Genomic DNA, 25,405 nt, shown 5'->3' with positions numbered 1-25,405 from the left:
AACTTTCTCGACCCCCACCAAAATACATATTGAATTTTAAATCAAAATGTTTGGGTCAAATCGGCCAAAAATCTGACATAGCGTCTTTAACCAACTAGCAAAATGTCACAGATTTTGTATAAACAGAAAACTGCAAAAATTAATGACAATTTTAACAAAAAAAATGTAGATGAGCAGAGTATACTGTTTGAAACGTCGAAACCACACCGGCTCTTTTCAGAGCCAAAACTCCCATAAAGGCATTTGTTTTGTTAGAGTTATTTTTGTATTGTACCAACTTAATTAAATAGCCTTGAAAATTTAATGTCTTATGCTCATAATTTATTGCTAAAATTACTTTCTGTTTATTTGTAAATTACCCTTTATTTTATTGTCCATTACTATTTTAGTTGCGCTGTCTATTTGGATTGTTATTTTCTTGCTGGTACAATTATACAAAGCACAATGGGCCAGATAAATAAAAACTAGCATTTGCTTTTACTAGTCTTTTACTTAAATCCTTATGAATAAAAGTAAGCCTTAATATTGCTAGTAATTGGTCGAAATAGTAGGTAAAATCAATGCTTGAGGGATTCTTCTTATTGAGATGTAAATAAAACCGACATTTGACTATTACCTGATAGTTTCACAAGATACTGGGCCGTATAAAGGCCAGCATTAACAAAATCTCGATAAGTTTAAGATCAGGCTTGAGAATTTGCTCAAATCTCTATAAATAACCTTTTACTGGAAAAACACCATTTACTTGAACGGATTAGTAAGTGGTCGGAGAAAAGCACAATAGCGGGGTATTCAGGAGTATAACAATAGAGGCATGGACTCATAGATTAATAGCGATTAACAGAAATGCAGGCGGGGCAGTTTCCACTTGGTCAAGTTTTTGATGGCGGCAGTGGCTATGAGGAAACAGCCAGCCTCTCCACGCCAGCGCTCCAGAGATTGGTTCTTTTAGAGCAATTAAAGTACACAACAAATTTATAAGTAACATTTATAGTTGGATCATTAAGCCCTTGGCGCACTACCGAGCCATGTATGCAACACTGTTGTTCAAGTAAAATCTCAAGCTCCTCATGCAGTAGCTTGTAAAAATACAAGTAATTGCTACAGTATGTTAGTTTAATGTCATTTTTATTTATATGTCTATAAGTGGAAGGTAATCCAGCGAGCAAAATGTTCATGCCCGATCTTTTACTTTTCAGTCTTCTTGCTAATGCTGAACCTTTAATTTGATAAGTAATTGCTAGTTTTTATTTATCCGGCCCAATGTGTGTGCGGGACAACTTTTTATTTGTTTTTAGCTTTTATTAGTTTTTATTTCGGCATGTGGCTGACTTGTTGCGCAGTGGTTCAAATCTTGCGCCACAGCACCTTGTAAACCATTACATGGTGCTGAGGATTAGGTCTCATAGTTCAAACCTCGTCTCACTCCTTGCAGTAATAATACCTGGCGCTTTGTATCCTTTGGCAAAAGGCGTGTTATAAATACGGTTATTTTTATTATCTCAACTAGAGTGTTTTTAATATTATTAGACTTCTACTTCTAATACCATAAATAGAAGTACAGTCCTCACATGTGAGTAAAATCGTACTGTGAAGTGCAAAATTGATCGGGCTGCGGGATACTAGTTGCTGCTACTAAATAGAGCACTTGCCTGAAAGAGAACATATATATGCCTTTGTTTTTTTTAACCATTTGATTGTTTTAGTCTATAGATCCATACAATATAAGAGCGATAAAACTAACCTGTGAGAATTTCATTTCAAAAGGTAGTCGCGTTGTGAGATAATATGGTCGAAAATTTTGAGCGATTATGTCAATTATTGGTAAAATAAACGTTACTGTCGGCATGCTGTCAGTAACGCTTCTCAGATTGAAATTTTCATGGATAAAACTTATAAATATATTTTTCCATAACCACATTTCTAACTCAAGGTGAATTGATTCTGAAAATACTTTTATCGGAAGCTACTGTTCTTTTTAGCCAATCAAGTTTTCATTGCCATTATTTTTAAGAGGGATTACCAAATGTATGTCTTTCATATAAAGAACAAATAATGATTGAAATAATGTCATCCCTTAATTGACTTTATTAATAGTCAAGGTGACCCACTTGTAGCTTTTCCAGTGCCCTGTGGATTGTATGGTTTGTTTGACTGTAAGTAGGAAATGACTGGAAGTGATACTCATTACTCTTTGTACTTTCTGTCACAGATTCTTCCAGGGTCTGGGTACTTTTTGTAGGACACAAAACACATTGTTATACTTATTAAAGCTGCTATGTCAGATTTTTGGCCCCAAACATTGAAAAATAGATTTTTTTGAGTGAATGGTATTTCAAAGAGTATCACCCGCTCTAACGAAAAAAAAGTTCAACTTTTACTTTTAATGGTCAGGAACCATGACAAAAACTTAAAGCATTTCTGTTGAAACACAAGAACTGGTCACGTGATATATTGTCGGGATCCCGACAAAAACTAATTTTGAGCACTTTATTTCACTGCTACTAATAATTGGCGGACTTTTTCGAGCAATGGCTCAAATGAAAGCTTGTAAAACTTTCTCGACCCCCATCAAAATACCTGAATTTTAAATCAAAATTTTTGGGTCAAATCTGTCAAAAATCTGACATAGCATCTTTAAATGAATTTTCTACAAAATACAGCCAATGCTCATGTATTTTCGTTTATGTTTCGACTAGTTTCACTTGTCATCCTCAGAATGAGGCACCACCAGTCGGTTGGTGGCGCTGTTTCCTACTATTACCACTGGATGGTGGTTTGGCCGATTGTGTACCCCCGATTGTGAACTTCTTTCATGACATTGTTACACCTCGGTAACAAATTTTGAAGTTTTATTGGTCGAGAACCAATCACTAATATATCACAAAAACGCATACATGTATTACATGGCGCGGGGGTTGGGTAACATGAAAAGTGATGTACACCGGTGTACATCACCTTGATCGTTCCCACGTTCCCATCGTTGGTTGATTTCCATCAGCGCTGTGTTCGAAACACCCGCGGGTTCGAGGGGACAGTGAATAATTGTTTCTTGTTTGAACTATGCATACACCCTCGGTGGCAAATGGCCTTTAACTACTACCAGGGCCCAATTTCATAGAGCTGCTTAAGCACAAAATTTTGCTTAAGCAAAAAATTCATTGCTTAGTAAAATCAGATTACCGGCCAAGACTCCACTCAATTGTTATGCTAAGTAAACAACAGCTAAATACTAGTCATAAGCAATGTATATGGCATGAAAGTTTGGCCAGTAGCATGTGTAAAATAAGCGAGCTATTTTTGTGCTTAAGCAAATTTTTTGCTTAAGCAGCTCTATGAAATTGGCCCCTGGATTTCTAGTCACCCCCAGTTATGTTTTGTTATTATTATAGGCCTAATTTATATACGTGTAGGATTAAAACAATTTAATGGTTCCAACTATCAAAGGCACACTCTGCCCTCACGGAGACACCAGATTTCTTTTTCGGTACACATTACTATCTTTTATTTTCCTTAAAAGCCAAGAAAGCTAACGAATTTCAAGAGTCGAAAAGTTCAAACACAAATTTATACTTTGCCTTTAATCACATTACTTGTAGACCGTTTATTGTATGTAAAAAGTTAAAGAAACTGGACAGTCTGATTAATACTGTCCGTCCACTTTGCACATTTCCTGAAACATTTCCAGCTCTGTTTTGACTCACTACCTCAGCCACTGAAGGACATTCCTACAGTGTTTCCTACTTACATGTAAACCTGATGGCGTGCTAATGAGTTTCGTGACGGCAGATACTTAAGGGACAGAGGAAATTGGTCAGCACGTCCTACTGTGATCACTGAGATTGGGTGGTATTATTACGTGAGCGTTTTCTCGCGGTCAGTCTGTATTTTTGAAGTGGGCAATGAGACGACCTTTTCAGGGTCGTAAAGGCCATAGCAGGCGACGGCGTCGTTGTGCAACCTCGGAGTGGAATTCTGACAGCGTATTGTGTATTTGAAGATTGAATAGAAATTTTAATATAGTTCTTTGTTAGGGTGAGTGTTTGTGCTAGTGGTGTAATTGTGCGGCAACGATCTTGTTGTAACGTTGAACAGAACATCCACTACATGTATCGAACTTCATGTACAATTGATGCTTCTTAGATGTAATGTAGTGCAAAGCCTGATGAGTTCTGGTTCACCAACTGTTCAGCATAACCAGAAGGTTGTGTTAAAAGACATTGGACACTATTGGTCATTGTCAAAGACCAGTCTTCTCACTTGGTGTATCTCAACATATATGCATGAAATAACAAACCTGTGAAAATTTATGCTCGATTGGTCGTCGGAGTTGCGAGATAACTATGAAAGATGAAAACCCACCCTTGTCACACGAAGTTGTGTGCTTTCAGATGCTTGATTTCGAGACCTCAAATTCTAAATCTGAGGTCTCAAAATCAAAATCGTGGAAAATTACTTCTTTCTTGAAAACTACATTACTACAAAGGGGGCCGTTTCTCACAATATTTCATACTATCAATAGCTCTTCATTGCTCATTACCAAGTAAGGTTTTATGCTTATAATTATTTTGAGTAATTACCAATAGTGTCCACTGCATTTAAAGGGTCTATGTAACTTTTGTAGGACAAAAATCACAATGTCCACAGATTTACACTAAACTTACACAGTTTGAAGATAATGATAATAGAAAGCTTCCGTGAAAATACTACGTGCTGAGGTGCTGTAGTTTGGGGGAAATGAGTAAAACAATGTCATGAAAATAATTTTCGTCTCATGAGACAAAATTATTTTAATCATTTACAAACGGATTTTCAGGACATTGTATTACTCATTTCTCAAAAACTACAGCACCTCAGTAAGTAAGATTTGAAGGGAAGCTTTCCACTATCGTTATCTTCAAACCGTGTAAGTTTAATGTAAATCTATGGACATCTTGAAAAAGTACTTGAAGATGGCGTACAATGTAGAAGCAATTTGTAATACAAGCCTTGAACTTCCCTCTTGAAAGGGTACAGCAATTTTCCTTTCCTCTGGTGAGGGACACTTCTAAAATTTGTATTGGAACTTTGCAAAGGGCACCACATGGAAAGCAAATAGCGCCACGACAATGGACCGATCCGGCCTGTCAATCAAACTGTGCACGTTCACCCATTTGACCAATCACAGCAATGATTGTGGTCGGACAAACTCGGTCATGCGTGCGCGTATATTTGGCACGCGCGGCAGAATCGTGCAGAATGTCATTGGGAGTGCTCGTACACGTGTCTTGCTCACGTTCACGGTGGGCGGAGCTTAGTGGAAAGCCGGAACGGTCCATTGCTGTGGGTGCTGTTAGTAATTTCGAGGCCTGGTAATATCAGAATACAAAACACTGTGTTGATATCTTATTAAATAAATCTTAGCACTTTGTGTCATGGTGCCCCAGTTAAGATCCCATGTTTGAATTGGACCTTTAGTCACACTGGTTACTGAACAAGGGCTATGTGATATTCATAGCATCAATAGACTGTAGCTGCATATGATGTCACACTTTCAAACAGCGCCCTCATTGAGGCAAAAAGAGGGATATCATTGGACGATAGCTGTCATTGGTGCGTAGAAACTGGCGCGTTACTTCAGCCTACCAGCAATGCTGCATGTTATGTACGCAAGGGGTTTATTTAATAGTTGAAATGTACATCAAGGGACTGCTGCCTGTACAAAGATTTTTTTTTGTAGGGCTTCCTGAACTCATCTGGGCTACCGACCCAAATCAACTGTTACCAGGGGCATGACAACAGAGGCAGGATTACCCTCCCCCCCATCACAGTCTATAAGAATGAACATGTAGGCAACTTCAAGCCTGGCTGTTAGAGTAGAATGCACTCAACTTTATACAGAGCAATTATGGTTAGTAAGTGCCTTGCTCAAGGGCATAAGTGTGATGACCAACCGGGATTCGAACCCGCACTCTGCTGCTGACAACACAGGAGCTTTAGGTCCGGTGAGCACGACACGCCTTATCAAGGAAAAACCTGCACCAAGTACCAACACAGTTTGAGATGAAGTGATTCAGGCATGATACCTGTTAAAAGAATTCTCAATTTTTAATTTGTTTTCCCTTCTTTTTTGTCTTTGCAGATTCAGATGATCTTCCCAAGAAGGACACGATGAGGCGGAGTCCACTATTCACCCAACCCACAGGCACACTGAAACATGATGTACGTATGCACACTTATAAAAATACAATGCCCTGGTTGGTACAGTGTATGTTAGTTTACCAGCAGTCTTAGTAATGTATATTCGGTTTTCGGTAACACAATGTGAATCTACTTTGCTGTCATAAAACAAAACAAAATACCATGATCTGTGTTTTTTCTTTTTTAAATGCTAGAAAACGGCTAAAATTTATGACTGTTCTTCTCCATTCCTTGAAGACCTTTGAAGTTATATCTTGGTCTATTTTGTAGCACAAATAGCCCAACAAAGCGGGTGTGTCCCTTTAAACTCATCACTCCAACATTATTACACCTGGTCACTTGGGTCATTTATTTCATTTCTTAAACCATCTCAGCTCCCTTGGGAGTATACAGCCTGTACTGCTATGCACTCTGTTTAGTGCACCAAGCTGTAAAATCAATCACAAGAACCATCTCTACCCTCACCACCCATTTACCCCTGGGTGAAGAGAAGCAGTTATAAGTTAAGTGTCTTACTCAAAGCATAAGTGTCCGGACAGGGTTTAAACCCACACTGTGATGACTTGACCATCAAAACTTGAGGCCGATGCACTAAACCATGTATTGATTCCCCCCTTTTTGTAATAAGCAAGAACCCTAACTTATACTACAGATTTCGGCATGTTTAAAGGGGAGGTAGGCCCTATACATTTAGTTATCACTCCTAGAACGAATGGCAATCAAAATTACTTAGTAAAAACTAAGAAGTACGTGTACAGATCAAATCACTGGCAATAAAAACTTACTCGGTAAGAAGTACATTGGCTTTCTTCTGAGTAATGTGGTTATGGAAAAAGAGATAAGTTTTGATCCTCACAGTTTGAATTTGAGAAACGTTACTGTCAGATATGTTTCTTAGATTGTGTATGCCAATCACGGACAAAACTGCTCCTGATTTCTGGGGATATCGCAAAATCGCTACCACCTTTTGAAATGAAATTTTCACAGGTTAAATTTATTGTATAGGATTAAAAACAATTGAATAGTTGATAAACAAAAGGCGTACTTTGTCTTAGAAAAAAAGATAACTGAAACAGTTAATATTTGTACTGTTATAACTGTAAGGTTGGAAAATTTACTTGCCTTGCCTTGGGTTCAATTACCTATTGAACCACCAATATGGCATGTCATTGCCGAGCGGTTAAGAGCAACTGATTCAAGCTCTGGTGTTTGACCAGCAGAGTGTGGGTTCAAATCCTGGTCGTGACACATTGCTACGTAAAATTTGGGAGGTAGTGCTTTCTGCTCTACCGGCCAGGCTTCGGAATGATGATACCCAAGCCTACATCTGTATGGACTGTAAAAGGGGCAACCCTGTTTCAGCTCTAGGAGTAGGTGGCAACGGCCTTTGGAATAAGATAATTGTAGCCCTCACCTTCAAGTGGCCTTCAGGCCTTGTATGTCTGGTAACAAAAATAAAAAAAATAAAAAAATCTACAGCAGAAATTGCACAAGCAGCCATCCAAACTGTGCCTTTACAAATAATTCCCTGATTTATTGAGCAATTAATGCATGGAGAGAATTTCGCCCACAGAGCCCCTGAAGTGTCATAAGATCCATTTGAAGTGATGAGGTCTTGCTTTTTAATCTTAATCCTACGTATGTAGCACTTTGCCAGGTCCGAAACATTAAAGGCACTGGACACCTTTGGTAATTGTCAAAGACCAGTATTCTCACTAAAATAAAAAAATTTAAAAATCTGTGAAAATTTTGACTAAATAAAATAATGCGAGAAAAAAAACCACCCTTGTTGCCTACATTTGTATGTCTTTTTCAGGTTCAAATATTTTCTTGAGAAATAACCTCTTTTCCAAAACTATGTTATTTCAGAGGGAGTCGTTCCTCACAATGTTTTATATTATCAATAGCTCTCCATTGGTTTTTTCCTTCTTTTGAAAACAAGCATCTTGGAGTATACTGTTCAAAGCCTCAAGACCAAATCAGCCCTTTAAAGACTCTCTCCCCATTACTCATTACCAAGTAAGGTTTTATGCTAACAATTATTTTGAATGATTACCAATAGTCTCCAGTGTCTTTAAGGGTTAACCTTCTCATCTTACTCCTGTTTAGGTGAAGGGGAACGACACATTGAACAGCATCGCTCTTCACTTTGAGTCCACTCCCACACAACTGATGCGATTGAACCATCTTAGCAGTCGGATGCTTTATCCTGGACAGGTGAGAATCAAAGGCCTCTTAGGGACTGCCAAATGTAAAGGATGACAAAATTCAACAGGTTTTATTGTGCAGTTTCTGTCCCTTTGTTAGTATTAAAGCCCCTTTTACACTGTATCTCTTAATGCCTGTGGAATTAAGAGGTCCTGGGGTCGATTTCATGAAGAAATAGGACTAGTCCAAAATTTACGACTTGTCCTAGGAGATATTTACAAAATTAAGAGTTACATGTAGGCGAGTAACTTATCCTAGCTCGAGTTAAGACTAGTCTTAACTAACTCTTTGTGAAATTCACCCCCCGGGACTTTTTTTTTACCCCTCAGCTATTCCGGCACTGTGTCCTCTTTCCATGGGGTTCTGGGGTTGCACATTTCATGAATACCCCCAGGGTTTTACCACTTACCCCTGCTCTGGAGCAGGGGTAGCTATTCCCCGGGGTATGCCCATTTGCCCGGGTAGACCAGGGTTAAAGCGCTCATAGTGTGAAAAGGCAGGCTGCTATTCTCTGGGGTGGGGGGGGGGGCAAACCTAGGGTGAAGAGTAGTGTGCAAAGGGCTTCTGGAACTCAATACTGACTTTCTGGCTTATTTAAGTCGCCCAAAAAAGGGGGTCAACTTTACTCTTGTTATTGTTTTATTTGTGCCTATGCTGCTACAGTTGAGGGGTTGTTGTTTTTGATTTCGTTGGATACTCCTGAGGAATTTGGGAATTCCAGTGACTGCCAAATATAAACGATGACAAACTCCACAATTTGTAGCTTTTGGTTTCTAGCACAAGGGTTGAAGGTTTTGGGTTCTGTCCCTTTGTTAGTACCTAAGAAACTTCATACCGACTTCTAAAGTTTGAAGAAGAAAAAAAGGTAAACTGTACCCTTGTTGTTGCGTTTGTGCCTTTGTTAGTTCTTCGGAACTCCATACTGATGTTCTAGCTTAAGTTGCCCAAAAGGGGTAAACTGTACCCTCGTTGTTGCGTTTGTGCCTTTGTTAGTTCTTCGGAACTCCATACTGATGTTCTAGCTTAAGTTGCCCAAAAGGGGTAAACTGTACCCTCGTTGTTGCGTTTGTGCCTTTGTTAGTTCTTCGGAACTCCATACTGATGTTCTAGCTTAAGTTGCCCAAAAGGGGTAAACTGTACCCTCGTTGTTGCGTTTGTGTCTAGATGCTGCTTGGGTTGAGGGGTTGTTTCTTATTTCTTTGGATACCCCTGAGGAATTCTGGAGTGCCTTACTGGCTACTGTTACTAAAATGAGTGGTGTAATCGACCCCTATTTGATGTGAGGAGACTTGAGAATGGTGGAGTTGAGAGATTGGTGTGTAAATTACAATAGACAGCGCGGGTTGGCAATAGATGGGGATTGGGTGGGGGATGAGAGGGCAGAGGGAGCTATTTCACTGTCCACACAGTATCATAGACCTTTTTCGCAAATACTCGGGCGCGCGCGTAAAGCTTGGAATTAGGTGCATTGTGGTCTAGCTGGTGATCAAATTTGATTCATAGCTATCCCACAATGCACCTCATTAACAGTTTGCGCTTGCGCAATGGTATTTACAAAAAGGTCTATGTCCACATAGTGTTTCCACCAATGTTGAAGTATGTTCTGAAGTGCACAATAACAAAGGAATGTCCACAGATCTTAACACAGCTGGGGCTTATGGTAAAAACTCTCAAGTTGGTGTGTGGGTTGGTCTTGGGATTCTTAAGAAGCCTATTGCTTTTGGACCCTCCAGGTCAAATGTCAAGGTCATTATGGCTAAAACAAAAAAATATTGTATTGAGCTCAATTGGTCGTCGAAGTTGCGAGATAGTAATCAAAGAAAAAACACACTTGTCACACGAAGTTGTGTGCTTTCAGGTGCTTGATTTGCAGACCTCAAAATCTAATTCCGAGGTCTCAAAATCAAATTCGTTTAAAAAGTACTTCTTTCTCGAAAACTACATTACTTCAGAGGGAGCCGTTTCTCACAATGTTTTATACTATCAACAGCTCCCCATTACTCATACCAAGTAAGTTTTTTTTGCTAATAATTATTGTGAGTAATTACCAATAGTGTCCACTGCCTTTAACTATCAAAGAATATGTTGAATCTCAGCGTGGTATGTGTGTGTTTTTCAACACATCCTTGCTATTTTGTATTCATTCTGTGATAAAAACCCATACAGAAGTTGCCCTTCAGGGGTTTGCCAAACGCAATAAGGTCTGTGAAGCATTCTATCTCACCTGCCATAGTTGTAGTTCCAGGCGTGCAATATTTGTCAGCAGTAGTGTGATATAAGCTGCTTACTATAGATTTGTGATTCGTTCTTGAAAGCACGTAGCTCGTGTCTGGTGAATATACACAAAAGGATCAAATCTAGTTGAGAGTGTATTTGACATTTATTTGTAACCGTCTTATCCCATTTTCCTTGAACCACTCGGATTTGTTTTTGTTTTAACACGCAGTTTCTCTCTCTACCTCTCTTGCCTGTGTCTTGCAAGATTTCGTTTTGTTTGTTTGGCTGTAGGCCTATATTTACACAAAAAGATGCAAGCAACAGTAAAACATACTGGTTTTTTTGAGTGTATATTCTATTGACTTTGGGATGTACCATGGCAACACAAATCAGCAAAATGTTTTGTTTGGTGAGAAATACTTTCTTGAATACAGAATTTTTACAACAATGAAAATTTTAAGGCTCAAAACGCAAACAAAAAAGCGGACACTAAAAGAATTAAAAAGCAGGACAGTTTTTATTCAGAATGAAGTTGTCTCCCACATGCCGAAATCTACTACTCAACTGTACAATAAATAGCAAGACAAGTTCTCATAGAAAAAATCTACACAGCAAAGTAGACGCATAGTGTTACCGCTAGCCGAATACACACAAACCCTTCTCCCACGCCTCTCAAGAAGTATGACGTTATCAAACATCCGCATCTTGCCCCGGGTTTCTTATTTTTACACTATCATAGAATCAGTGTTTCTTGAGTCACACAATGCATGTTACTCTTCATACAAACACCAGAGGGGTGTTGAACATCAGGCTAAGCTCATCTTTGGTAGATGGTGTAAAAATATGACTGCGCTATCCTATCAACCCCTAGGGTGTGGCTTCGTCCGGCCAATGATCAGGATCTTGGGGACGCGGGGCGTTTTGACAGGGGAAACAACCTCCAAATTATGTTGACAAATTGTTTTATTTGTGTGGGTTTATCATGCTGCCACCATCTTGGTCATGTTCCCTGTATCCAACAACAGTAATGGATGCTAATATTCATTGTACAAAAAGGAACCAGACTAATTCTCCTTCAAGCCTCAGTTCGATTTACATTGATTTGAATGGTAGAAAAACAAGATGGCCACACCATAATAAAGGTCTATAAGAAGGAATGTATGTTTTTCTTCATATAGACACAAGGGGTGTTGAACAGGGCCCAATTTCAAAGTGCCACTTTTAAAAGCACAAAATTAGCTAAGCAACCAAAATAGAATTGTTTTATGTACAAATATGTAACTGGTATCCTGGAAATTGTTAATGATCAGAAACCAATAACCAATATTTTCTGCTTTTGAAGCATCTATATGAAGTTGAGCCCTGGCCCCAATTTCATAGAGCTGCTTTTAGCTTAAAAAGCAGCTACATGTAAGCACTAAAGAATTATGCTTACCGGAAAAAGGTTACCAGCCAAACTGCCATGTATTGTGTACAAGTTGTCACTGGTAACCTGCTCATTTCTGCTCAGCAGGAAATTTGTAAGCAATATTTTCTGCTTTAAAAGCAATGAAATTGAGCTTTTAGTAGATGTAGTAAAACTGTATCTGCGCTATCAGCCCCTTAGCTTGGCTTCGTCCGGCCAATGATCTGATCTTGAGACTACGGGGAGTTTTGATAGGGGAAACAACCTCCAAATTATATTGACAAATTGTTTTGGTTTGGATGTGTGTGGGTATTTCCCCCCGAGGATGGTAATAAGAAGGAATGAGCGAGTGAGGTTTGGCGCTGTAGTGAAGGTTTGAAAATTAAGTTTTGTAATGATTGAAATCGTTCAGCTCTATCTATAGTGGTTTCATGCATGGTTGGTTTTTATTATGCAATGATGAAGCTGCTTGAATCAATAAGCCAGCAGAAAGATTGTCAAATTGGTTAAAAGAAGATTTCAAGAGTGTGAAGTGAGCCTCTGTGCCCGTATCCGGCCTTTGACCCCGATGGTGTGGGACGCAGAAACCCTATCTCTCTGTATTCCACTCGCAGTTGGACCACTGGGTAAAGAGAAGCAATTATAGTTGCGTGTCATGACTGGGATTCGAACTCATACCCTGATGACTCGGCAACTAGGACCCAATTTCATGACTCTGCTTACCGCCAAGTTTTGCGCTTACGATCACCATTCTCTGCTTACTGGGCAAGCACCGAAAATCCGCGCTAGTTATGTAAGCAAAGAATGTCTAGTAACCTGGACTACGCACACGCACAAGCAAGAATTCTCTGCTAACCTGTGAAATACGCTTGATGTAATCCGAAATTCCCTACTTCCGTTTAAGCGTTGATTCTTTGCTTACTGTAAGCATAGCCATGAAATTGGGCCAAGATCTTGAGTCCCAAATTGCTCGTCCACAACACACTGGAATACAGGTCTATTCTAAAGGCAGTGGACACTTTTGGTAATTACTCAAAATAATTTTTAGCATAAAACCTTTCTTGGTGACGAGTAATGGGGAGAGGTTGATGGTATAACACATTGTGAGAAATGGCTCCCTCTGAAGTGCCATAGTTTTCGAGAAAGAAGTAATTTTCCACGAATTTGATTTCGAGACCTCAGATTTAGAACTTGAGGTCTCAAAATCAACCATCTTCGTGTGACATGGGTGTTTTTTTCTTTCATTATTATCTCGCAAGTTCGTTGACCGATTGAGCTCCAATTTTCACAGGTTTGTTATTTTATGCATATGTTGAGATACACCAACTGTGAAGGCTAGTCTTTGACAATTACCAATAGTGTCCACTGCCTTTAAGAAGGTTATTTTATGCATATGTTGAGATACACCAACTGTGAAGGCTAGTCTTTGACAATTACCAATAGTGTCCACTGCCTATTGTAGAAGAATGGTCTGAAGTATTTTAACACTGACATATGGAAATGTTAATCCTTGCTTGAGGGTTATGTCACTTCCATACAGCCGCATGGACACATTATGTGATTCTTGCCTTAAAAATAAAATAGACGTTTGAAAAAAGTGTTTGCCTTTTGCCAGTCATGCTAGTTTAAAGGTTGGTAGGCTTTACAAGTGATCAGTTCACATACATGTACAGTATGTTTTATATATTTAGAAGAAGCGTAATTTGACTAAAATCCTAGAGTTTGAGTTCATTTCTTTAATTAGGTTGAATCTGAATCCGCGTCACCAAGGTTTAAAATTAAATGGATAAAAATGTCATTAATAGACTGGAAGTTTTTCGCATATTCGGACTTAGAAAACACATCTAACGAGAACAGACTTTGTACTTTGAATATGCGGGACACTGGCACTGTCTATTGTTTTTTTTTAAATGACTATGAAGTTTATTTTACAACCATTTTTTTCTGTTAGTTCCCTTTGAAATTAAGTCATATTTGTGAAAACTATCTGAGAAATCTAAAAAAGGAATAAATGCATCAGCTTAATTCGTATTTTGTTTGTTTAAACAAAAGGTAAAAATAATTTCCCCCCAAATTCAAGAGAAACCACATAGAATGCTCCAGCTTGCACAGTACTTTTAAAACAAAGAAAAACACCAAGTAGAACATGTGCACATTGTTTAAAATAGATCTAGTATCTCTAAAAGTCGAAAGACCACATTGATCTTTGGTTTCTCACACCTATAGCATTAAAACAGAAAAATTCAATTGAGACATTCCCTTGTTCAAAAATTCTCCATAAATCTCTTATATCTACCCTGGCCTCATCCACGCTCAATGTAATCCTGTAGTGTTAAGGGGATCTAGTGGGTAATCCAGACTACATTTAGTGTACCCCTGTTGTTAAGTCCCAAAGTTGTGCATGTTAACAGTCGTCTTTTTTCAATCCGGTTGGATCAATCAATATTTAACTGAATTTATGAATACCTCAGGCCAGCCTCACTCGAGCAGAAATTGTATAATGAATATTTTGTAGTATCTGAAATGAGACTGCAGAACAAAGACTGGATAGTACAGCTTGTAAGTACTGAACGACTTTAGTGTTTAAACATTGTATTTATAGATGAAGTTCACGCTATGTTTTAACGATACACTCAAAGTGTGGACATGTCCGTACAGTGTTTTTATAGTGCTAAAAAAAGGGTTTCCTTAAAGGGAAGGTACAGGTTTTGTAATTACTCAAAACAAATATTAACTTAAGAACTGACTTGGTAACGAGCATTAGAGAGCTGTTGATAGTATAAAACACGGGAAACGACTCCCTCTGAAGTAACATAGTTTTTTGAGAAAGAGTTAATTTCTCACTAAAAGAACAAAATATTTTTTTTTTTTAGCTAGAAGTCTTTTATTCCTATCTGAAAGCACACAAATTCGTCCAACAAGGGTGTTTTTTCTTTCATCATTTTCTTGCAACTTCGAGGACCAATTGAGCCCAAATTTTCACAGGTTTGTTATTTTATGCTTATGATGGGATACACCAAGTGAGAACACTGGTCTTGACAATATTACCAAACGTGTACAGTGGCTGTAAATGTACTGAACAAAAGAATGTCCACAGAGTAACTGCAACACAACAGCTCTACACATGTTTGCACACTGAGCATACCTTTGCACACAGGGCTGTGGAGACATGCTATGATTGCAGGCATGGGATTTAATCTTTGAGAGGGCAAGGCCACTTTCATTTTGAAAAGGGTACTTCCATTGGAACACCTGAAAGTCTATGGGAAACTCAATCCCCCCTCCCCCCCTCCCCCCCCTCCCCCCCCCCCCCCCTTGGGTGCGCCGTTGTTCGAGTCCTGATCATGACACTAAAGTCAAATGACTAATACTGTTTGTCTTTGTCTTCTTTTTCCCCACAAATAGAAGACAAAGACAAACAGTATTAGTCATTTCCTTCTTGGATATTCAGACCATTGGGTTGAATGGTCTGAAGGCGCCTCATCCACAGTTTCTCCCTACTCAAATGAACAGTATCTCTAATTTGTTTTCTTCTGTGTGTTTGTTTTCTTTTAGACACTGTATGTTCCTGATCCAGACTCCCCTGAGCCTCCTTGTCTCAGCCCATCATCATCTACAAAGAAAACTTTTGTAAGTTATCAATGACCAAACTGTGTTGAAAATAACTCTTTAGATACCATTCATTTCTGTATCAAAAACACCCTGACATCGCTAATACAATATGTCATCAACATAATATGAAACAGAAACTTTGTTCTGGTTTGAGAATTTTGGATGCTATGTTAACAAAGGAAACATTGAAAAGTTTCATATCTGGACACAATGCTGGACATGTTTATGTTGACCTCTTTATTTGTATGGAAGTAGGTCAAACCTCTCGGCTGTTTGCCACCACTATGTGGGTCTTGGTAAAAGCCGCTTGTGGTTACTGCGGTGTGGTCTCGATGTTTCGAATCATATACTCTGCTCGTCTTCAGGAGAAACAAAAAAAAAGAGTTTACTGTTATAACCAGTGGTTTAATCCCAACGAGGCCTGGTTCTTGATAATTTTACCGAGACAAAGTCGAGGTAAATTATCAAGAAACCAGGCCTCGGCGGGTTTAAACCACTAGTTGAAAACCGATTCAATACACTTTGATTCCCATTCATAAATAACTTTTCGGTCAAAAACATCATCACTTTTTGGTCAAAAAGTAAAATAAAAGCAAAAATTATAATTGTTAAATTATTTCTTTCAACACAACACCCCTCCAGCTACGAAATGGTAAAGCCCTCCGCCGCCCTCGGTTAAACAACTCCTTATAAGGGAATGCTGTGCGCGTCGCGCGTATCGCGTGATGTGGCACAACTGTTCCAGCCGTTGCTCTCAACCAATAGGAATGAAGAAACTGTCGACAGGTGCAAGGTCGCGTGTCACGCCCATGAATTAACACTTTTTACCGGTCATAAACAAAGGTTTATACACACCCACGTGACGCGCTCTCCACCAATAGGAATAGCGAAACTGTTTGAGGTATTTATGAATACTGAGTGTAAAGAGTAAACATGGATACCACCCCGGCTCTTTTCAGAGCTATTACTCCTCCAAAAGAGATTATACATGGTTTTCCCCTGCAAGTTTCCTGTTTAAAGTTAGTTCTTATCTTGTTCTCCCGAACTATCTTATTTTTTAAACACCAGTATAACGTGGGTACAACATTTGGGTCTCGACGTTTTGAACAGTATACCCGATGCCAGAAGAATGTGTTGTAGTTAATTCATTTTGCAATACTTGATTTAAAATCAAAAACATATCATGCAGTCACCCTGAAAGGCACTGCTTAAAGGCAGTGGACACTATTGGTAATTACTCAAATTATGTATATTAGCATAAAACCTTACTTGGTAACAAGCAATGGAGAGGTGTTGATAGTATACAATATTGTGAGAAACGACTCCCTCTGAAGTAACGCAGTTGTGAGAAAGAGGTAATTTTTCACTAAAATAATTAAAGACTTCTGGCCAGAAACCTTTTATTCCTATCTGAAAGCACACTTATTTGTACAACAAGGGTGTTTTTTTTTTCACCATTTTCTTGCAAATTCAGTAACCACAATTGAGCCCAAATGTTTACTGGTTTGTTATGTTATGCATATATGTTGAGATGCACCAAGTGAGAAGACTGGTCTTTGACAATTACCAAAAGTGTTCACTGCCTTTAAAATGAGTCTGCCTGTAGGATACAGTCGCATGTGTGTCACTCTTACTACAGCATTTGCCCAAAGGCCAGTGATCTCTTTTTTGCAGTTTTCGTAACGATTTGTTAGAAACATTTGTGGGTCAGAATAACATTTATTTGTGGAGACCCTTGGGAGTAACAGTATCCAGGGCTGCGGACTCTGATTAGATTTAGAATCTATGGATTCTATATTTCTCTTAAAGGCACTGGACACCTTTGGTAATTGCCAAAGACCAGGATCCAATTTCACGGCTCTGCTTACCGCCGAATTCTGCGCTTACAATCACCATTTTCTGTTTACTTGCCAGAGCTGAATTTCTGCGCTAGGTGTGTAAGCGTAACGTGGAGTACGAACAGCCACAAGCCAAAATTTCCCACTAACCTGTGAAATACGCTTGATGTTAGCATAGAGTTCTCTGCTTCCACAAGCGCCAATTTTTCATGTTCTTTGGTTACGGTAAAGCAGAGCCATGAAATTGGGCACCGTATTCTCATAATGCATGAAATAACAAACCTGTGAAAATTTGGTCTCAATTGGTTAAAGAAGTTTCAAGAGAATAAGAAAGAAAAAACACCCTTGTTGCAATGTTGTGAATGCTTTCAGATGCCTAAAAAGGGGCTTTAGGCCTAAAGTCTTTTTAATATTTGAGTGATAAATGTATTACCTCTTTCTCAAAAACTGCGTCACTTCCGAGGGAGCCGTTTCTCACAATTTGTATCAACAGCTCTCCATTGCTCGTTACCAAGTAATTTTTTATGCTAACAATTTTGTTTTAATAGTAATTACCAATAGTGTCCAGTGCCTAAGATACATGATCCTTGAAGGTGTTTTTGTGTGGATGATAAATTGAAGGGAAACATTGATTATAGGAAACGTTAACAGCCAATATCCTTAATAGGTGAGTGTATTTTTCGGGGGAAATATTTTATGCAGCCACTAAATAGATGTTAAATTTGCATCGGGATAACAATATTCATTTTTGTTTTACCCACATACACTGACGTTACACATGCAAGTAAAATAAAAGAAGTTAACTCATGCAAAACTAGTGCAGTAAAACTGTATTGCCGTGAGCCACTGTGATTTTCAATCTAAAACTCATGAATATGTATGAGTCATGTAGTTACTGATTGGAATGCTTTAATGCAGAGCGGTGTGAGGACCACTGGATTTGGTCCCTGTAGGCGTTTTTAATCAGTGGGCATCCAGGCTCATGAGGTGCAACCTTTAAATGTACTCTACATGTACTCACTGCCAAGGGGTGAATTCTGTGAAGTGATTCAACACCTTGGACTTCTCCTGAAGCAGAGTATACTGTCTTTTCATAGCAAACACTCCCTTAAAGGCACTGTACACGTTTGGTAATTGTCAAAGACCTTTGTTCTCACTCGGTGTATCCCATCATAAGCATAAAATAACAAGCCTGTGAAAATTTGGGCTCAATTGGTCATCGAAGTTGCGAGAAAATGATGAAAAGAAAAAAACACCCTTGTTGGACGAATTTTGTGTGCTTTCAGATAGGAATACAAGACTTCTAGCTAGAAGTCTTTTATTATTTTAGCGAGAAATTACCCCTTTCTCAAAAACTACGTTACTTCAGAGGGAGTCGTTTCCCACAATGTTTTATACTATCAACAGCTCTCCAATGCTCGTTACCAAATCAGTTTTTAAGTTACTACTTGTTTTGGGTAATTACCAAACGTGTACCTTCCCGTTAAAGGCACTGGACACTATTGGTAATCACTGTTAGCATAAAACCTTACTTGTTAACGATCAATGGAGAGCTGTTGATAGTATAAAACATTCTGAGAAACGGCTCTCTCTGAAGTAACGTAGTTTTCGAGAAAGAAGTAATTTTCCAGTAATGAAACCAGTAACGAATCTAGTAACGGAAGCGAACCAGACTTTCTACGAACGAAGTTGTGGCACAGAAGTGCCAGGAATTTTTCGTTAACAAATCCCAAATCTCCAATGGGGAAGGGTGACATAGGCAAAAGTGATGCCAATGGCTCACGAAAACAGGACCTAACAAAAACGGGAAAAGACAATGTCATTCCTGAGCGAAACGTGGGCATTAGTGCACTTATAATACTTTAAGTTGAGTAATTTATTTGGCAGTTGTTGTGAATGTTGTTATTATCTTTTCTGGGTACAAGTGATGAGCAATGTTTTTTTAAAGTTTAAAAGTGACAGCAAAATAAATAAGTTTATTAGTTTTTTTTCTTATCAGGACATACCGATGGTGAGTCAGAAGCCAGACGTACCCAAAGTCAGCTCCAAAGCCAAACGCTTCCTCCTCCTGAAATCTAAGAGCAAAGAGGAGAAGAGTACGCGCAAGCGTGGACCGAAAACTCTCCTTCGCTATGACACGGAGCCACGACCGGGGAGGGTCATCCGGGAGCGCTCCCAAGAGGAGGATGTGGAGGAGAGTAAGAACTTCTTGAAGTTGAACGTCAAGTACATCACGGATGGAGAGGTTGGTTCTGATTCTTGTAAAAATTTGAGCTACAAGCCCTCAAGTCCTGTGAATTTTCCCCTCCAAAATGTTCGCCCTGTCAGTGTGAATGGAGGTCACTTTGAAAGAAGGCTGCCGACATGCATGTGCACTAGCAATGGAAGACTTTTGGCAGCCCATTTTCACAGTTCTCGCCAGTATTGCGCGTGCTCAGACCTATGCGTGCAATACTGAGCATGTGCGTGCATCCTCAGAGCCTCAAAAAAGGACCGTCATGTTTGCTGCCGCCAGTGTCTCAAAAGTCTCCCATAGGTCCTGTCTGTAACATGATTTATGTGAGCCTAGGGAATCCACGGATAGTTCTTACAGGCCTGCCAGGTAATTCAGTGTTTACTTGGGATAATAATCTTTAGTTCAGTAAAATATCGGAAGACAGCCTGAACTAACTATTTCAAGCCGTGTCTTTCGTTCAGGAATGCGTTTAGGCGACCCCAACCAAAGCCCAACCGAGTCCACTAAATGGTTACTGGTTGGTCTGAACAGCATCGTCACCGCGCTCAACCAAACACGCGAAAACACTCAACCGATGACCAATGTTTCTGGTTGGGGTCGCCAAAATGCACTCCAGGGTGTAGTCAGCGGGACCATGCTGGTTACTCCTAATGCTATCATGTTTGATCCTAACCTACTGGACCCACTCGTCAAGGAGCGAGGTACCAGTTCGTAAGGTATCAAGCCGTTACTAATTCTATACACTTCCTTGTCTTCCGTTCTTCATCAGGGTGTAGTCAGCGGGACCATGCTGGTTACTCCTAATGCTATCATGTTTGATCCTAACGTACTGGACCCACTCGTCAAGGAGCGAGGTACCAGTTCGTAAGGTATCAAGCCGTTACTAATTCTATACACTTCCTTGTCTTCTGTTCTTCATCAGGGTGTAGTCAGCGGGACCATGCTGGTTACTCCTAATGCTATCATGTTTGATCCTAACGTATTGGACCCACTCGTCAAGGAGCGAGGTACCAGTCCGTATGGTGTCATCACCCAGATGGACTCGGTAACCGGAGCAGCCATGTATCATGACATCTCAGCCATGAGCCTCAAGACAACTTTAGACAGGTAAAGTAACTCCTCTCTGTCTGCTTGGAGACAAGAATAAACAAGGATGAGAAACTTTCAGACTTTAATCTGAATTCATAAATACCTCAGACAGTTTCGCTGTTCCTATTGGTGGAGAGCGCATCTTGTGGGTGTGTATAAACCTTTGTTTATGACCAGTAAAGGGTGTTGAAACACGGGCGTGACACGCGAGCTTGCACCTGTTCTTATAAGACAGTTTCTTCATTCCTATTGGCCGAGAGCAACGGCTGAAACAGTTGTGCCACATCACGCGATACGCACGAGGCGCACAGCATTCCCTTATAAGGATTTGTTTATCCGAGGGCGGCGGAGGGCTTTACCATTTCATAGCTGGAGGGGTGTTGTGTTGAAAGAAATCATTGAACAATTATAATTTTTGCATTTACTTTACTTTTTGACCAAAAAGTGTTGATATTTTTGAACGAAAAGGTATTTATGAATGGGAATCAGATGACGCCCACGCTCATTCAATCAACCAATCGAGGGCGTGCATTTTCATCGTTCTCGTTTTTGTTCTCGTTATCGGGGCCTATGTGACCGGGCCTTTACACTTAATGAGTTTGCCCCAGTGTTTCTTGTAGGAGCTGCTGTGTCTAGAGTCTTTGCCCCTTAGCGAAAACATTAAATGACAACTTTACCCTTAAGTTTACTTATGTGTTTCAATGTAACTTTACCCCCAAAAATTTGCCATCACTGCAATACAACATTCTAAAACCATTAAAACAATAATTGACACAAACATCTTTTTGTTTTTCAGCTCAAAGCCTGACACATGCCCACATTGTCCCGTGTACATCCCATCATCAGTTGCCAAGACCACAGACGCAGAAACGTCACCAACAACAGCGAACCCTCCCTCAGCCTCTGATGAGGAGAAGACCGACCCTGAAAAAGACGTCACAAATCCATCTATGTTAAGAATGATCTCACAACAGAGTGATGGCTTCGTGGTCGTGGAGCAGTCCAAAGAACCCACTTCACCAACTGGCGACATCGTCCCGTGCTCAATGATCCCCGAAGAGCACGAAAAGGAGGTGGGAAGCCTTTGCAAGAGTTCCGCTCCGGATAGAACGGAAGTTTTTGAGACTCAAGACGAGCTGAAAACGCCTGATGGTGGTGTCAATGACATTACTGTGACTCTGTCGGATGATGCGAACAAACTAGACTCAAGCATTGAAAGCAGTGTTGCCAAGGGTAGTGATCCCGCATTGGATATTAACGGTGAAACAGGAGACAAGACTCTTGACGATGATCCGAAGGAAACTCAGAACGATGAGCTTTTAGAGAGTCCTGTCGATGAAGACGTGGAGCTGAATGTCTATGAGAGAATGGATCCAGGAACGGAGCTTGCAGATGAGACCACTCACCTCCTGGCCAGCCCGGACGATAGTGCAGAGTCTGACTCACAGATGACTCCCACAGACACTAAGGGCTCCCTGCCTGACCTGATTGAATCCGCAGAGCAATCAGTCAAGGAGAAAGAAACTCCCGGGGGATCCTCTCTCATCCTCGACCCATCCTGTAAACCCTCGGCCGAACATACAAGCTGTCAATACTGCAGCGCTGACTTGACCACCGAGTTGACCATGCGTAATACGGCTAACTCCCACATTCCGACCAAACCTCAAGATGAAACCCAAGATGAAACCCAAGATGAAACTCAAGATGGGACGTCTGGTTTCGTCAATTTCTCGTCTGGGATTTTCGTGCGAGAATGCAACCACTGCGCTGCCGTACCGGACATCACTGAGTCATTGCAGGATACAAGTGCTACGGAACAGGAGCTAGAGGCGATTCAAGCTGAAGGACGTGAGATAAGGCGGCATAGCGATCTCTTATCGGAGCTACCCGAGGAATCTCACATGAACCATCATCACTTGGATAAGAAGGATATATTGTACAGGACACAATCTCTAGATGGGACCAGACTCAAAAACACCGATGTGAACAAGGAGGTCATACTGGGTTACAACAAGACAAACTTTGAAGGTAAGAGTCTTATATCCAATCCAAGATTCGAGGCACCAAATATTGATTGTCATTACAAACATTACAGAATATAAAAGGGCGAGGGCAGCATTAAACACAACAAATATAGAAAGTGAACCACGATATCTCGACCATCTACTAATAAAAAGGTAAATTGCACTAGTCACAAAGGAATCCTTAAATTTGTTGGTCTTTAGACACAGTGATGCCTGAGTGATTTTGGGTAATTTGAGGGTGACTAGAATCACAAAGAATCTTATTGAACTGAGACGTGATGTAATTTTAGGTGGTCAGGTTGGTGTAGTGGTATCTTACCTCGCCTTCCACTTCTAGGACCCCGGTTCGAATCCTGTCAGGGACACTTTGAGGATTGGGTTTTCACTCCCTACCTGACTACATGGATTTTCCCCTGTAATAATTCACTGGGGTTTTCCTCCCACATCTAAAACTTACTTCCTTGTCTTCTCTCTATGGGGTTCTTGGCAACCTCGCTACCGTGGGCAGCGCGCCGTATCACGCTAGCTCCCCGTACATCTCTAACCCCTGGGAGGGAAACTCCGATCCGTGTCTTTGATTGGCTATCATATACGCGCAAAATATGAAACGCTGTGCGTCTTCAAAAAGCTCTATACGCGGAAACGCGTGTGTATAAAGATGTAAGTATTCATCATGCAGTACTGAACGCCAAGGCAAGTTTATGACTTTTATGACACACAGCGCATCCAGCCCGTGTGCGACTAACGCCCAACACAGAACAGATCAACCACAGGACTAATTGTAATATCCCATATATTTGGATCTTTTGAAGTCACACTTCCAGGGGTTATGATCGAGCAAGGCATGCTGGAAGATCGATCACCCCTAGGAACGAGGTTGGGTTCTTGGCTACTGCAGTGATTATGTTCGCTTTACTGGAGAGTCCATGGCTTCACAACCAGAATAAATTAAATCTTCCATAATTTCTTGCATGCTCTCAGTGTCTGCTCTGATAATCCTGCTAGCCTGTTTGGTATTGCGCTGGAGTTTCTTACATTTTTACAAGTATTGTTTTTTCAATTCCCAATTGTCAGGAATGTCACTATCTGGGTGGCATGGTTGGCTTGTGCGTAAAGTGCTCACCTCTCAGCAACTTCCTTCTAATACATGTGGTAAGGCGCACTTGGGGAAAATGTTAGTTTGTATTGGAACTTGCAAAGGGCACACAGCAAAAGCACAGCAATTGCTTGAACACAATTGTTCATTTAAAATGCATTGCATGCAACAAAGTGCGTGTTATGATTCAATCTGAATTGCCAGCACTACACAGGTGTTTTGAATGGAAATTGTTTACGCCTGTTAGTCGTGAGAGTAGCTTCACCCCACAAAACCTTTCTTCTTTAGCCTCTTTGAAAATACAAAGCTGACAGCGTCAACTGAAGGGCATCTGGAATTGTCTTACGCTTGAACGCTGCCTTTTATTTGTGTTGAACTAGATCAAGTCTTGTCTTAAAGGGAAGGTACATGTTTGGTAAAATTAATTTTGGTTGACAATAAAGATTTTAAAGACGTCATTCGAATCTCACCTGTTCACAAGAGCTTACTGTACGGCGAGACAAGCCATGATTGTTGGAATATGATGTTGGAATGCTACGATTGATTGATTGATTAATTAGAAGCCTACAGCAGCTTTCGATAGTAAAGCATTTTGAGAGACATTTCACTCTGAAGTAGTGTGGTTTTGTGAAAAGATATCAGTTTACTTTATTTTGTTATATATATATTTTTTGTATGCAAGTCGCCAGACACACAAGGCTCGAAGGCCACTTCAAGGTGTAGGCTACAATTATTGTTTTTCCAGAGGCCTTTGCCACCTACTCCTAGGGCTGAAACAGGATTACCCCTTTTACAGTCTATACAGATGTAGGCTTGGGTATCATCAATCCGAAGCCTGGCTGGTAGAGCAGAAAGCACTACCTCCCCAAATTTACGTAGCAAGTGTCACGACCGGGACTCAAACCCACACTCTGCTGATCAAATGCCAGAGCTTGAATCCGGTGCTCTTAACCACTCGACCACAACACGCCCAACACGCCACAAAGTTTGATTCTGAGAAGCATTAAACTGCAGTAACACTTCTCAGATTGTGTATTCCTATTAGGGAATATTCGTCCTGTGAGGATATAATCACTCCGGAATGCCAGTGATACATGTATCTCAAACACGAAAAACTGAAATTAAATTTTCATTTGTTAGTTTAATTGTATACATCAACAATTGAACGATTCCAATTACAAATTATTCTTTTTGCGTGGACATAATCGCTCCGGATTTTCAGCGATATCTCGAAAACGCGACCACCTTTTTGAAATGAAATTTTCATTTGTTCCTTTTGTTCGAATTGTTCCTAAGACCAAAGATATGCATTGCCTTTAAGGGGTTTCCATGGCAATGTTGAGATTTTCTTGGTGATCGAGGTGTGTGGGTTTGTGTAGGATCGCGTTTTGTGTTCTGGCAGGATTGAATCTGGATCTGGAATGCGATCAAGCGACTGGGATTGGTGGCTAGAGTTTCATGAGAGTGTGTAAAGTCCGTGGATTGCCTGGCCAGGACATA

The 25,405-nt window shown here is 40.2% G+C and overlaps 1 protein-coding gene across 1 annotated transcript in view; it reads left to right on the top strand.

Moving 5' to 3' along the window:
* Nucleotides 1-25,405, top strand: part of LOC117300734 (oxidation resistance protein 1-like) — a 90,459-nt gene that overhangs the window by 28,152 nt on the left and 36,902 nt on the right. The window contains exons 3-8 of the mRNA XM_033784516.1: nt 6,122-6,201; nt 8,290-8,397; nt 15,566-15,640; nt 19,460-19,705; nt 20,619-20,803; nt 21,582-22,813. Of these exons, the coding sequence (XP_033640407.1) occupies nt 6,122-6,201; nt 8,290-8,397; nt 15,566-15,640; nt 19,460-19,705; nt 20,619-20,803; nt 21,582-22,813 (1,926 nt within the window). The remainder of the gene's footprint in view (nt 1-6,121; nt 6,202-8,289; nt 8,398-15,565; nt 15,641-19,459; nt 19,706-20,618; nt 20,804-21,581; nt 22,814-25,405) is intronic.

This window comes from Asterias rubens, chromosome 16 (assembly GCF_902459465.1).
Source record: "Asterias rubens chromosome 16, eAstRub1.3, whole genome shotgun sequence".
NCBI classification, from domain to species: domain Eukaryota; kingdom Metazoa; phylum Echinodermata; class Asteroidea; order Forcipulatida; family Asteriidae; genus Asterias; species Asterias rubens.
Note: the sequence above shows the minus strand (reverse complement) of the source record. Positions and strands in the feature narration are given on the sequence as shown.